General features: G+C 40.6%; 1 protein-coding gene across 1 annotated transcript in view; it reads right to left on the reverse strand.

Annotated features, from left to right (window-relative positions):
• cdk17 (cyclin-dependent kinase 17) overlaps positions 1 to 13,048 on the reverse strand; it is a 37,309-nt gene that overhangs the window by 6,446 nt on the left and 17,815 nt on the right. The window contains exons 2-8 of the mRNA XM_035146858.2: positions 12,385 to 12,529; positions 9,952 to 10,116; positions 4,967 to 5,100; positions 1,665 to 1,790; positions 794 to 850; positions 572 to 686; positions 277 to 371 (exon numbers count right to left, since the gene is read on the reverse strand). Coding sequence (XP_035002749.1) covers positions 277 to 371; positions 572 to 686; positions 794 to 850; positions 1,665 to 1,790; positions 4,967 to 5,100; positions 9,952 to 10,116; positions 12,385 to 12,511 — 819 coding nt within the window. The 5' untranslated portion in view covers positions 12,512 to 12,529. The remainder of the gene's footprint in view (positions 1 to 276; positions 372 to 571; positions 687 to 793; positions 851 to 1,664; positions 1,791 to 4,966; positions 5,101 to 9,951; positions 10,117 to 12,384; positions 12,530 to 13,048) is intronic.

A 13,048-nucleotide genomic window follows, 5' to 3' on the forward strand; every position in this document is an offset into this window, starting at 1 on the left:
CAATAAGATTTTGCAAAACATGACTACTTCTCATCTACTATGATGAATGGCAAATATAGACTTAATTGTTTTCAATGCTGTTTGTAAATCAATAAGAATAAAGTAACCTAAGAGGGTTGGCAAAAGTGTGTGGGTGTGATCTTTAACTATGATGAATGCTTGTAAAAAACAGTTGAGAAAACAATTAAAATGCTGTAATTGTTTTTTAATTCATAAATAATATCAGCCAATGTGTTTTCATGAAGACCATCACTCTCTGAGAACTAAGAGCCTCACCAGGTACTCGAAGACGAGCGTTAGGCTCTTTTCAGTGTGAACGATGTCGTGTAGCGTCACGATGTTGGCGTGTTTGAGGTCCTTCAGTAATGACACTACAAAGACAGAAACAGAGATAAACACACATACACACTTAAAAATAATAGATAAATATAGATACCTTTCAGCCTCCAGTCTGTGATCATCATAAGAAAATCAACCACCAATATGACAAGACCTTTATTCCCATAGGAATGTAACATGGAGCTGATGAAGCCGAGTTATTGCTGGTAAAAGGTGTAAAATGTAGAATTACCCTCTCTGATGGCGGTGCATGGTGCTCCCTCCTCGTGCTCCAACCTGATCTCCTTCAGCGCCACCAGGTTGTCCGTAAGCTTACTGCGTCCTTTGAATACTGTGGCGTAGGTTCCCTAAAACCACAACATAACGCTGGATGAACATTACTGACTTAAAGAGAGTTACAAAGCATAGTCTTTTTTTTGTTATTGGCACATCTGGATTTTCAGTCCCTCCTCACCTCTCCCAGTTTGTCCAGCTTAATGTACGTCTCCAACTTCCCAAAACCGATCTCCGACTGAGGAAAAGGCAGAAGAAACTCAAGATTAAGTATAAATTACAATAATGATCAGCAATCAGACATGTCTATAAGGCTATAACTCATTTTGGATTTGAGAATGTGTGGTTTTACTGCTCTTGCAACAGTCAAACTTATTTCTGCAGACTTACAGTACCATTTTCTAATTCAGAAAGTCAAGATAACTCCAGTTAAAAACAAAAAGCAGCTGTGTTTCATATCGGTCAGTCCTTTGTTCATGTTGGTGTCTGTGCTTCTAATGTGATGGATTTCTTGTTCACGTATTGGACAACGATGCAGAAATGCAGCATGAAGATTTTTGTTTCAGAGACACCGACACCAAACATGATAAGAACAGTCAACGTGTTAGATCAGAGGTTTACAGACTGTCCTTTCAACATGGTTCTTATGAACAATGTCTGAATTCCCCCCCAGACTCTCTGTAATAGCTTCAGGAAATATCTGGAGGTGGAGAATGAAAAAAGCTAAATAAATGATCAGTAGTTACTTTTAAAAAAGAGACAAGTTTCATTCGTTCCTTTAGAAACTGTCAGACATCTTTGGTCCTCATGTACATAAACCATGCCACCTTGTCTGCAAATAAGCTGCATGATCACACCCCAGTTGAGTAATATAATCTAATTTGATGGGCTAAAGGCGGGAGGTGGTCGCTGGTGACTCCAGATAAAACCTTCCTCGGCTCACACTGGGCCTGTTGCCATGGTAACCAGCACAGAGAGGAGTCTGCGAGCAACACAAAGCAATAAAGGTGGCGCACACAGAGGTAGACAAACAGACGCACACATGCACTGACCAGAGAAGCCCGGCGGGAGCGTCGGCTGAGCGGCTGGTCGAAGGGCGGACTGCTGAGCTGCAGCTTCTCCAGGTAACCGTCGGGAATTCGGATGTCAGCTGGCAGCGACAGACGCTTGTTGAGGTCCTGCAACACAAACCCATAAAAAACACAGTTAAGGATTGAGGCCAGCTTTTAATTTGACATTCCTGTGGTGGATGTCGAGTTTATTTGGTTAAGAAGTTTGCGGCTTGTGGAAAAGAAACAGAGTATTTTGAGCTGAAAATCTCTAAAACCAGATTAAATTCGTGCCACTCATACTTATACACTTTGATAGTTAACAGCATGAGCTTATGATTGTATGTCACACTGTTGCTGTTCGGCAATCTGCTCACATCACACCACGAGAAAAATACTGCTGCATGCCTTGTGTCCATGTGAAGCTTGGGACCTGTTTCAGCAGCAAGTAGCACAACGCAATGTAGGCAACTGAGTCTACCCACACATAAAAACACACACACACACACACACGTACACACACATGCACGGTGTTTAAAATAACTTGTTTTCTTCTCTTGCTACTCCCACAGCGAGAAGACAGATCAGGTCGATCACCATCTCATGAGGGGTAAAAGTAAGAGGTGGTGTTTGGACGCATGATTGCTGCTGAACAGCAAAACCTTATACAGATCAGATTGTGACACACGCACAAAACCACGTGAGGATAAGAAAAGGTCGTACAATATTCTTTATTGTCAGTCTGAGCTCACACTGCAGGCTGTCACTCTCAATATTACCGGGCTCATATCTTATTGTTGTGGACGGCACATCGCATCTATTCCAGGATAAAAAAAACACCACATCTGACATGAAGTTGCATAACGCTGAAAGACGTGAAGTGGAATAAAAATACACTGAGAGAAAATGACACCAGTTTTTTAAATCATCTCATTTCTTTTCATTACTTTAGTTCTTTATCACGGAGCTGCTAAGAAAGGTTGTCAGTATTATGACAACGGAGAGTTCACATCATGCAGAGCATATCGCTGTCTGGAAGACGAGGAAAAATATTACATAATACGACTCAGTGCTGCTTGTTCTCTCTTTAGTGTCAGTCTTCAATTTGGTCCGTCCTCTCTGCAGTTCATCTATTTTTATTTTGTTCACTCACTGTGCACAATACTTTTCACTGTGGTTGAAAATTGCATGTGTACACACTTCGATATAGTCTTGAAATAATTGTTTCAATGAGTCAATCGACAGAAAATTTGAAAAAACAACTGATCACACAGAAAAATGTACTTTTCCAGTCATGTCTATGAGGAATATATACATGTTAATTTATACTGTCGTTTTTACATATTAATGAAAGACACTTGTTAAATTATATCTATTCAAAAGCATTTGCCTAAATAAAACACACACTAAAATTGGGTAAAGTGTAATAAGGAGAGGAAACTGATTCACTTGTTGTTTCCTTGTTCATTTTTTGGGAGATTTGGGGTTAATATATTTTATTCTTTTAAACAGTGTGATTATTACACTGTAAACTGGTTTAAAGACTCTGTGACAGGATCAGCTCTTACATAGAAAATAGTAGAAAATAAACTAAAGCATACAAAACTGGTACATTTTTGTTTTAAGTGTCAGTGAATGCATCAGTGTTTGTGATTTGTATTCTTTGTTTTTGCTGATTGGCTCCTTGAAGATAAAAAAAAGTATTGGTGTTAGTGCTCTTTTGTATTACTGCTATTTTGGTCTTTATCGACTACTCGAATAAATTTACAATAAGAGTCACATTCACACAAACAGCGCTTCTATATGCAGCGCTTTTTCTATCACACACCATTTACAAACTGTCAGCACAGCCGTCAGGGCTAATTTTGGTTTCAGTCTCATTTTTAAGGACACTTCGACAAGATGCAAATTTATTGAGAGGACAGATTTAGAGTGTGGAGTCGGAGCTAAAAAAACAAAAGGCTGCTCATCTTTTAACATAGGTCAGAAGAAGAGCAGTGGAGTTGTGGTCATGTAACATATTTTTAAATGTGTGTGTGTGTGTGTGTGTGTGTGTGTGTGTGTGTGTGTGTGTGTGTGTGTGTGTGTGTGTGTGTGGTGTGTGTGTGTGTGTGTGTGTGTGTGTGTGTGTGTGTGTGTGTGTGGGGGGGGGGGTTTAATGCAACTACAAATGATTTTAACTCAAGCGAAAAATAGGTCAGCATAATTGTGTTTGTGTGTGTGACCCCACTCTAAGATCAAGTACAATCCTCTGCCAGCAGAGGGCAGGAGTCCTCCAGGTTGAGATTCATAAGAAAGATGATTTTAAAGCCAAGATTTAGCATCGTTTCATTTGCCGAACCACCTCTTCCAACTTATATAACTTATAAATCACTAGCAAAAAATAATATAACTGTTTTGAAAAATGTATGTTGGTCCGGAGAAGAAACAATTTTAAATTCATACAAAAACACAGTTCAAGTAGAAACTAGTAGACAAAAATAATCCCATGGTAACCATGCAGCCTCCTCTCAATTCATCCAGTTCATTTATTATTTGCTGAGCTTGTGTAAGTGACTGTGTTGAATTCACCCTGAGGGCCATCAGAGCCAATTCATGGTATTTGACTCAGTAAGCATTTTAAAAGCCTGTTCTGAGAATCTTTTGATGAGAAAAGAGATGCGTGCAGCTAGAAATTATTTTTAAAAAAAGGGGAATTACTAACTGAAAAGGATGGAGTTCTACATTTACAGATGGCAGAGCTCTGGAAAAATAAAAGATAATTTCTAGTTTCATTTGAAATTTTATTGAAGTAAAACTGGTGTAAAGATGTCAAGAAGATGTTTATATGGCAACAAGATATTAAAAGGTGTATGCACATTATATATGTCCTTAAAAGAGGAACAAAGCAGATTCCAGTCCCAGCATGCACTGGAGCAGTGCTGACACAGCCAACATGTAGTAAACCAATGTGGTCACAGCACAGACGATCACGCTGCATGTCTTTACCAGACGCTGCTGTGTTCCTCAGGGAGCAGGACTGCTATCAGTATCATATGATGCCCAGACACTGAGAGCCCATTAGGGGATGAACGATCCCCTCCCCAACCCCCTCCCGACTTGGATCTCCCAAGAGAACGAGGGGGAGAAGAGGAGGGTGGTGTTGAAGAGCAGAGCAGAAGGAGATGAGCGGGGGGGGTAAAGGGAGAAATGCAGACGTGCCCTGTCAACCATTTTTTAACAATTACTGTGCAGTGTGTGTGTGTGTGTCTATGTATGTGTGAGTGCATATGTGTGTCTATGTGCTGTGTGTGTGGGCGTCTCACCTCCATGGAGATCCGCCGGTGGACTCGGTTCCTCAGACAGACGCCGGTCGGAGACTGAACCTCATCAGACGACGTTCCAGACGCCTGGTCGCTCTCCCCGTCTGAGCCCATCTTCAAGTTCTCATGTACAATATCTGACAAGAGAAAACAAATATCTATTGACATAACAGTTTATTTATCATTTACAAGTTTCATACTGATACTTGATAAACAATGGGTTACTTATATTATAGATTATAGTTCATAGTATATAATGTTGATTATTTATCAACATTATATACTATGAACTATTTATATGCATCTTTATTTCTACAGATCCCACTCTCTCATTCTATCTCTCTCATCTCTCAGACCCTTGTGACTCCCGAGGCCAAAGATTAAACACTCAAACCTGCACCACTTCCTCCAGGGCTGTAAAACTACCACTACTGCCATAGCACAGCAGGGGTGAACACGCTGATGTACAAACCACATGCCCACCTTCTCCTCCACAAACACACACACACACACACACAGTTAATGAGTAGCCACGGCTGAGCAGTTCTCTGTCATCATTGTGTCAGCGCCTTCAACCATGCAGTCTGTCATCAAATGCGGAGGCAGAGTGGAGGAACGAGAAGAAAGAAATCTCTTGTCAGCTTTCTGTTGATGGAGATTTACTCTGTACATTTATTTCATAACATGATAATCCTGATTAATTCTCTAATATCGTACCAAAGACGATTATTTACACTTGTTAGTTTAGATGTTGTAAAAAAGTATGCTGGTTTACACCCAAACAAACCTCTCCTTCTCTATTCATGCACCTTATTGACAAACCCCACTTCATAAAATGCTAATTCATTACTCTGTGGTGCTGCCACAACCCAAAGGCCACAGAATGTGAACCTGTCTGTGGTAATCTGGTTAAAACTGAAAGTCCCCCAGATTATAGGAAACGCTGATCCGCTTTTAGAAACAAAAATGTTTTCAGGATTTTCCTCTGGGGCTGTTCCGTTCTACTGCACTTTGCATGTCACTCCGCTTTTTCCACAGATCATTTGGTGTGAGGTTTCTCTGCCGCTTCTCTGGCTGAACTCTAGTTTCTGGCACACGGGAAGAGCTCGACATACGACAGCAGGGTTTTTTAAGTGGAATAGAAAATATAAAAACTTCAGGGTTTGCAAAGTACCTGCAGGGAGGGAGGGGAGAGAATGCATCAGAGACATATTTGTTGAGAGGGAAGAGAAGGAAGGAGACAGGAGAAGGTGAGGGTACAAAGAATAAATAAAAAAGGAAGAAGAAAAGAGGGACGAACAAGAAATGGTGGCAATGTTTCCATAATAGAGGGAGATAAATGACTTATGTTCTTTCTTATCCTCTCACTGTGCTTCATCCCTCCTCAGTCCATCTATTCTCAAACACCTTCCTCATTTCTTCATCTGTTTTTCTAGCCTTTGTCTCTGCAGCCATCTACTTTCATCCATCTCCTGTTTCCTCTCCTGGGGGACCCATTAATCAACTGTACATACGCACATTATTTGCACATGCACACACTCATTTATATGCATACAACAAACACAGATGTAAATTGGGATAAACTATTGCCTAAATTACACACACACACACAAACACCAACTTTACTGCCAGCCGTGTATGCATAATTGATAGATTGTCAACTATCAGGCCTGAACACATTTCAGAGGGAAATTACACCATTAGCGGCTCTATTTGTACTTGATTCTCTCTGGTGCTGCATCACTGAGCAGCTGGCTCAGTGACAAGAGAACCTGAGGATCTGTTAATGACACTCAATTGTATTTCATCTGCATTAATAATGAGGTAATAAGGTCTTTCATTCATTTTAATTCGTTTAAAGATACACTGTTTCTTTCGAAATATGCTCCAGAAGGTATATTAATCTGGAGAGGTACTTATGAGTCTCATGCGACTGCTTTCTTGATTCCCACTTTACCAGGTATAATTTTCATTATACTGAATGGGTTGCCAGGTGCGTAAAAAAACAGCTCTCTGAGGCTATATTAAGACCTTGAGCTAAATTGAACAAATTTAAATTTTGACCTAATGATGTTGAGGAAAAATAAGGGTATCACATTCAAAATCTGTAAGATTCATCCTCTGGGGAACACGAGTGTGAAATTCATCAACATTTTGTTGAGATACTTCAGTCTTGTGAACTGCAACAGGCCTTTAAACACAGCAGACATTCTGACCTGTCACAGTATGAAAAGTACAGATGCTACTAATAAAATTAACCGTGTCCCGGTGAGCCACCGTGACGTGGCAGACAAAGAAACCTTTGTTTTCAGGAGCAAGGTGTATAGTCCCTAAACACACAATAGATACAACAGACACAACACAAACACACACAGAACTACAACTGAAATTAAACTGTGTGCAGAGGAATCCAGCAAACTGCCTTGCAGACATCATGTCTTATGGGCGGTGTAATGCACCTCTGTGGGAAAATGTGTTTCCTGGATATTTTTTTTAGGCATTTCACCTTCATTGAAAGGGTATTAACCATGAAATGGGGACAGAGAGAGAGATGGAGGACATGCACCAAAATGCCGGGGTCGGAACTGAACCTGCAGCTGTTGCAGCCGGACTCACGCCTCTGAATGTGAGGTGCCAGCGCTACCAGGTTAAATGTGTTTCCAAATGCCCAGCACATGGCAGCTAACAGATCGTTAGCATTGCTAATATTGTTAGTAAGTAGGCAGTCAAACAACATTGTGCTGGGCAGGTGACAGGTGTGTCTACAGTGTTTGTAGCTCTGAAAGGTATGACAGTGTGGAAAAGGGTTGAAAAATGGGGTCATCTCTTTTTATAATATAATCACACCCTCTAAAATGAATGTGCACCTTGACCAGCTACCAAAACAAAGAGCAGTGAAGCTCGGATCACAACACACACAGAGGGAGGGGGTCTTCATTTGCTGCTTATGACGCCATTGTTCCACTGTATCTTTATATAGAAAATAGCTGTTGGCTGCAGTATTTTTGTTTCAAATCTCATACACTTAACCTTTAAAAGTGTTCATTGTGCAAAGGTTGAATGTGTGTGTTCAAGAATAAATACCCACGTTTTCATCTGTACAGGCATTTCCATCATAATAATAGAGAACTTATTGAAACACATCCTTAGGAGAGCAACACCTTACTCTGACTTCTTCCAGAAAGTTCTTCCCTGTGACTGCAACACTTTCTTCAGTGACTTTCTCTCTTGTCTACGCTTTGAAAACATCCACACAACCTCTCGTCCCTCTTTTTCTGTTACTCTTCTCTCACATATTTCTTGCCTCACCAATTTTTTTTCCCACCACTGCTGTCACTCTACATATTCCTCATTTTCCCAGGTTTTGTTTTGTCTTTGGTGTAGTTTTAATTGGCACTGGTCCATCTGACTCCTTCTCTATTGCTTCAACACATTCCTCCACTACCTGCACTTCTCTATTGCTGCTTCTTAAAATGATCTCCTCTGGCCTACTTTCTTTTCCGTTCACATAACGTGCCTCTCCACTATCTCCTACTACTCCTCTTCAAAAAACTTCCAAAAACCCCTGAAACTCTTTCTCTCACTTTTCATTATGAATTCACTTTCCAACAGCGCGTGTCTCTCACTCCAAAAAAAAACCCTACAAGCAGATTTCTTATCTCAGTTCAAGTTTTTTTTTTTTTCCTTTGCACCTCTCTTATGGAATTTCATTCTCCATCTATTTTTAATCTTTCTTTCCTAATCATCTCCACATATCTTTTCTTCTGAACGAGTTTTTGAACTTGTGACTCGAGACTTGATGATCGCTACCATTTTTAGCAGCTTTGATAATAAGCACACAAAGTGTAGCAACAATATGTGGTACATCACTGTCCTACTTAAATGTCCTGTTTTTAGATCCATGTCCCTCAATCTAGGCCAGGGTCCAGTGTGAGGCTTATCAGCCCTCAAGGGTATCACAAAAAATAGCTTAGAGAAGCACCAATCAGAGTCCAGATACAGTATTTATATAATGAGCACTAACAGAAACATTAAATGAATGAATTAAATAATAAAATAATACATTTTATTTATAATGCTCTTTTCAAGCTTAAGAACAAAGTGAATTCTTGGAAATAATAAAAAACTGATCTCATGGCCGCGTGTTCAGTTTCTATATTCACAATTTTTTCAGTTCCAAGTTGACTCATGACCTCCACAACAACAAAAAGAAGCCTTGTGACACTCTACTGAAGGAGGAAATGTGCGGTACTGGGATTTTCAACACCACTTATGGATTCATCGAGTGCTGTTAGATTAAACGTCTTTGGTAACATACAGTGCAGTATATCAGTGCAGTTTATTATTTTGTGAACATGAATATTTGCCAGAATTGTGTGAGGTGTAAACAGAAGGATCAAGTGAGGTAAAGTCTGGAGTAACAAAATGTTTGAACTTTAACTGTAACTGTAACTGTGCACTACAGACCTCATCGGCTCAGATCCTACAAAATATGTCCAGCTCTTCTTGACTAAAAATTTAAAAAGCCCGGAGGCTGGTAGATCTTGATACCCACATATTGTTCCCATGAATCATTTCGTCATCCTGTGGGTTGTCCCGACCCGCAGCTTCAAATGTAATGCTGCTTTGAATCATCAGCATCACCTCCTTTCCAACCCTGAGGTTGGGACTCGTTGCTGCGGATCGAGTGTGATGAATCAGTTCTCACAGGACACTGTGTCACGTTTGACTGAATCTACCATCCAGCTGTCACTCGGGTAGAAACAGCCCTGCTGAGTGCGAAGAGCGAGAAGCGGCCTCACGGGAAGGACAGCCAGTCACTGGCCCAGAGCGTGTTTTCGAATATAAGGAGGACGGAAATCTCAGGACCGTGACACGTTTCCTGTTTGTTCCCGGATGCCATCTGCTCTCCCTCTACTCACTTCCTTCCATTTGTGTTTGGGCTGTGTGTGTGTGTGTGACTGTGTGAACACATGCATGTATCTCACCCAGACGACTGCCGTTGCGTGGAATAGCCATGAAGGATCCCAAGGTGCCGCCGATGACGCTGTGCGGCCGGCGGAGCGGGGGCTTCTTGAAGGAGCCGGTGTACTGGTGCAGGAAGGAGTGCATGCTGTGGGAGGTGGGGGGGCGGCCGTTCCTCATGAAGGGCTCTGAAAAACAACAACTGCCATCATTTCTGGTCCTCTGAAAATTAGATGCTCTACAGATGCATCACAAATATTCAAGAAGCCACATGAGGTACGAACACAGAGCAACATTAAACATCTGCTCTGAGCATTGTGTTCTTCACTTGAAACACAAGCTGTGTGGCCGTGCTTTGTTTAAACCAAAAAAACTTTATTTGACATTTAAGTCACAGTACTGAAGTTTCAAGAAACAACCAACCCTCAGGCTCAATTACAGAGAAATGTGTAAAAATAACAGGATTTCAAGTACTCTCCGAAGTTATGTAATGTTGCATTCACTCGGGTTTGCTGAACTTACGTAATATGAGCAGAATAAAATGTAATTTGAACATTCCTGGTATTACAAAATTGTTTGCATTACTGTACGATCGATAAAAAAAAAGGACAATTTGACTCTACGGATAAGCCACATGGGTTCATTAATGGGCTTTCTCTCAGTAATAGAGGCCCAGGAATTTGTCAGTGGAAAATATTGAGACTCAGTGTTCTCCCTGTGGGCAGAACAATGTCAACACCCGTAGCTGCAGGCCGTAGGTCTGTCAGATTTCGTGGATTCATTTGTCTTCCCCTGTCAACCTTATTTTGTTAACCAACCTTTTAAACTCTGAGCTGAAAGTCTGCGGTGTCAACATCACTAACTTAAATGTGCTTGTCAGATATGTCAGAATTTAAAAAGGTAAAAATGTCAGGGCTAAGTGGACGGAAACATTTTAGCAAGAAATTAGTTCATTGATAAAAACTTAATTATGAGGGGCTCGGCTGTGATCAAACATGTAGCCACCTTTTTGTCTATGATAAAATACAACATTTAAAGAAACAGTTTGATATTATGGGAAATATACTCACTGGCTTTTGTTGCTAAGAGTTAAATGAGATGCCACAAGTATAAAACTACAGCAGCTGAATTAACTGCACCAATAGCAAAAAGACTGGAAACAGGTGGAAACAGCTAACATGGCTCCGTCCTAAGGTAACAAAATAAACCTCAAAATGTGGAACTACTATTTAAGATGACAAATGGCTTCTTCGCACCATTATTATGGAGCTACATGATAATTATGAAGACAACATTGGCCTCTGTTCCTGATGCCTGTAACTTTTGTTGAGTCTTGGTGGATGTGGAACCAAAAGCAAATATCTAAAAAGGGGAAAAGGTGTGCAACAGATGGACGTGTGTGTCAATTTATCCTGGCAGCTGTCAATCACATGTGTCAATGACACGTGTCCGTCACAGCAGCAGCTCGCTGGAGACACACTGCTTGGCATTGCATAACAGAGAGAAGTCTGAGAAAGTGTTTGCCTGTGTGTAAATGTTGATTCTCTCTCTCTTCTCAATCACTGCTATCTAATGGTGTGTGTTTGTGTGCGTGTGTAAGTGTTATGAAGCAGCTCCCTCGCCCTTACTCTTATTATATAACGAGATAGAGAGCTCCTCACTGGAAGTCCATTACAGCTGTTACATGCTGAACTCTCTCTCTTTATCTTCATCAGAGCTTCATAATTTAAATTTCCCAAAGAGCTGCCAGGACACTGAAGCTCTCTCTCTCTCTCTCTCTCTCTTGTGGGTGTGTGTGTGGGTGTGTGTGTGTGTGTGTGTGTGTGTGTGTGTGTGTGAGTATTTTACATGCCTGTGCTGACAGAAATGTACAGGAAGATATTGAATGTGGCACTGATGCTCTAACAGCATTTTAATACTGTTTTCAGCATTGAATACAGCTTCGTTATTATCTTTTTGACAGATTTCACATGATATATGTTATATATATTATTAACTGCATCTCTCATAAAATTGACATTTGGACACATTTTATCCGGATTATTTTTAATAATTATTTTCAACAGAAAATGTGTTTTGTAAATCTTTTTTTATGAAACAGATCAGTTTAAACATATTTTCCCCGAATATTTTTCAAAATTACATAATTTTGAGAAATATTATGTGTAAGCTTTTAAAAGGAGCAAATCATTTCCTGACATTTTTTACGACTCCATGCATCCACACATTGTTGGGTTTCCTGCTGCAAGAGGATGCTGATAGTATACAGTATATTACGGAGGTGTTTTTATTACAAACACGGTTCCTTAAATCTTGCAGTTACAGGAAATCTAAAGAATCTGGAACTGAGCTGCCAGTTAGTGTTCCTTAAATAAAAAAAAAGCTAATAACACTGGACACTAGAAATTAAAATTTTTAGGAAGCTCTTAAAAGGTCTAACAAACACAGACACTGACCATTGTCCTTGGTGCCGCCATCCTCAAGGGTCATCTGCTCGGCCAGTTCAGATAGGGACTCGTCGATGGTGTGACTGGAGCGGAGCGTTAACGACAAACGCTTCTTGATCCTCTTCATCTTCTCCATAGCGGGGCAGTGTGCAGCCTGTAAGACGCACAAAAACACACTGTTTAGAGGACTGATGAACAAAAAGACAAACACAAACAACATTGACAGGGATGTTTTGTTATTTTGTGTGTCTGTGCGTGTGCGTGCAGCAGTGAGGATTTCAGAAGCCTCCATACAGGCCAAAATATCTCTCAGCTCATGAATAAAATAAAAACGCTTTTAATCCAATATTCATTCACTCTGCAAATGGCAGAGCAGCACATGAATAAACCATGACAACAACATAAATAAAGGATGAATATCACAGACTTAAATACAGCTGTTTTCACTTACACTCACACGTTTATACACGGAGAGATTAATGACGTCTAATTGGTTGAGGAGAGAGTCAAATCAGTCAACACAAAACACACACACAAGCTCTGCTACAACCACATGAGAGTGTCGTTCCAGACGTGTGTTTGTGTCGACGCAGCAGCCTTTCAGGTCACAGGAAACACCTTGCTCAATCTGCCTAAGGCCAGTCCCTGCTCATTGTGTTGCTGTGTTAACGCC

This window comes from Hippoglossus stenolepis, chromosome 22, assembly GCF_022539355.2.
Source record: "Hippoglossus stenolepis isolate QCI-W04-F060 chromosome 22, HSTE1.2, whole genome shotgun sequence".
Taxonomy (NCBI): Eukaryota; Metazoa; Chordata; class Actinopteri; order Pleuronectiformes; family Pleuronectidae; genus Hippoglossus; species Hippoglossus stenolepis.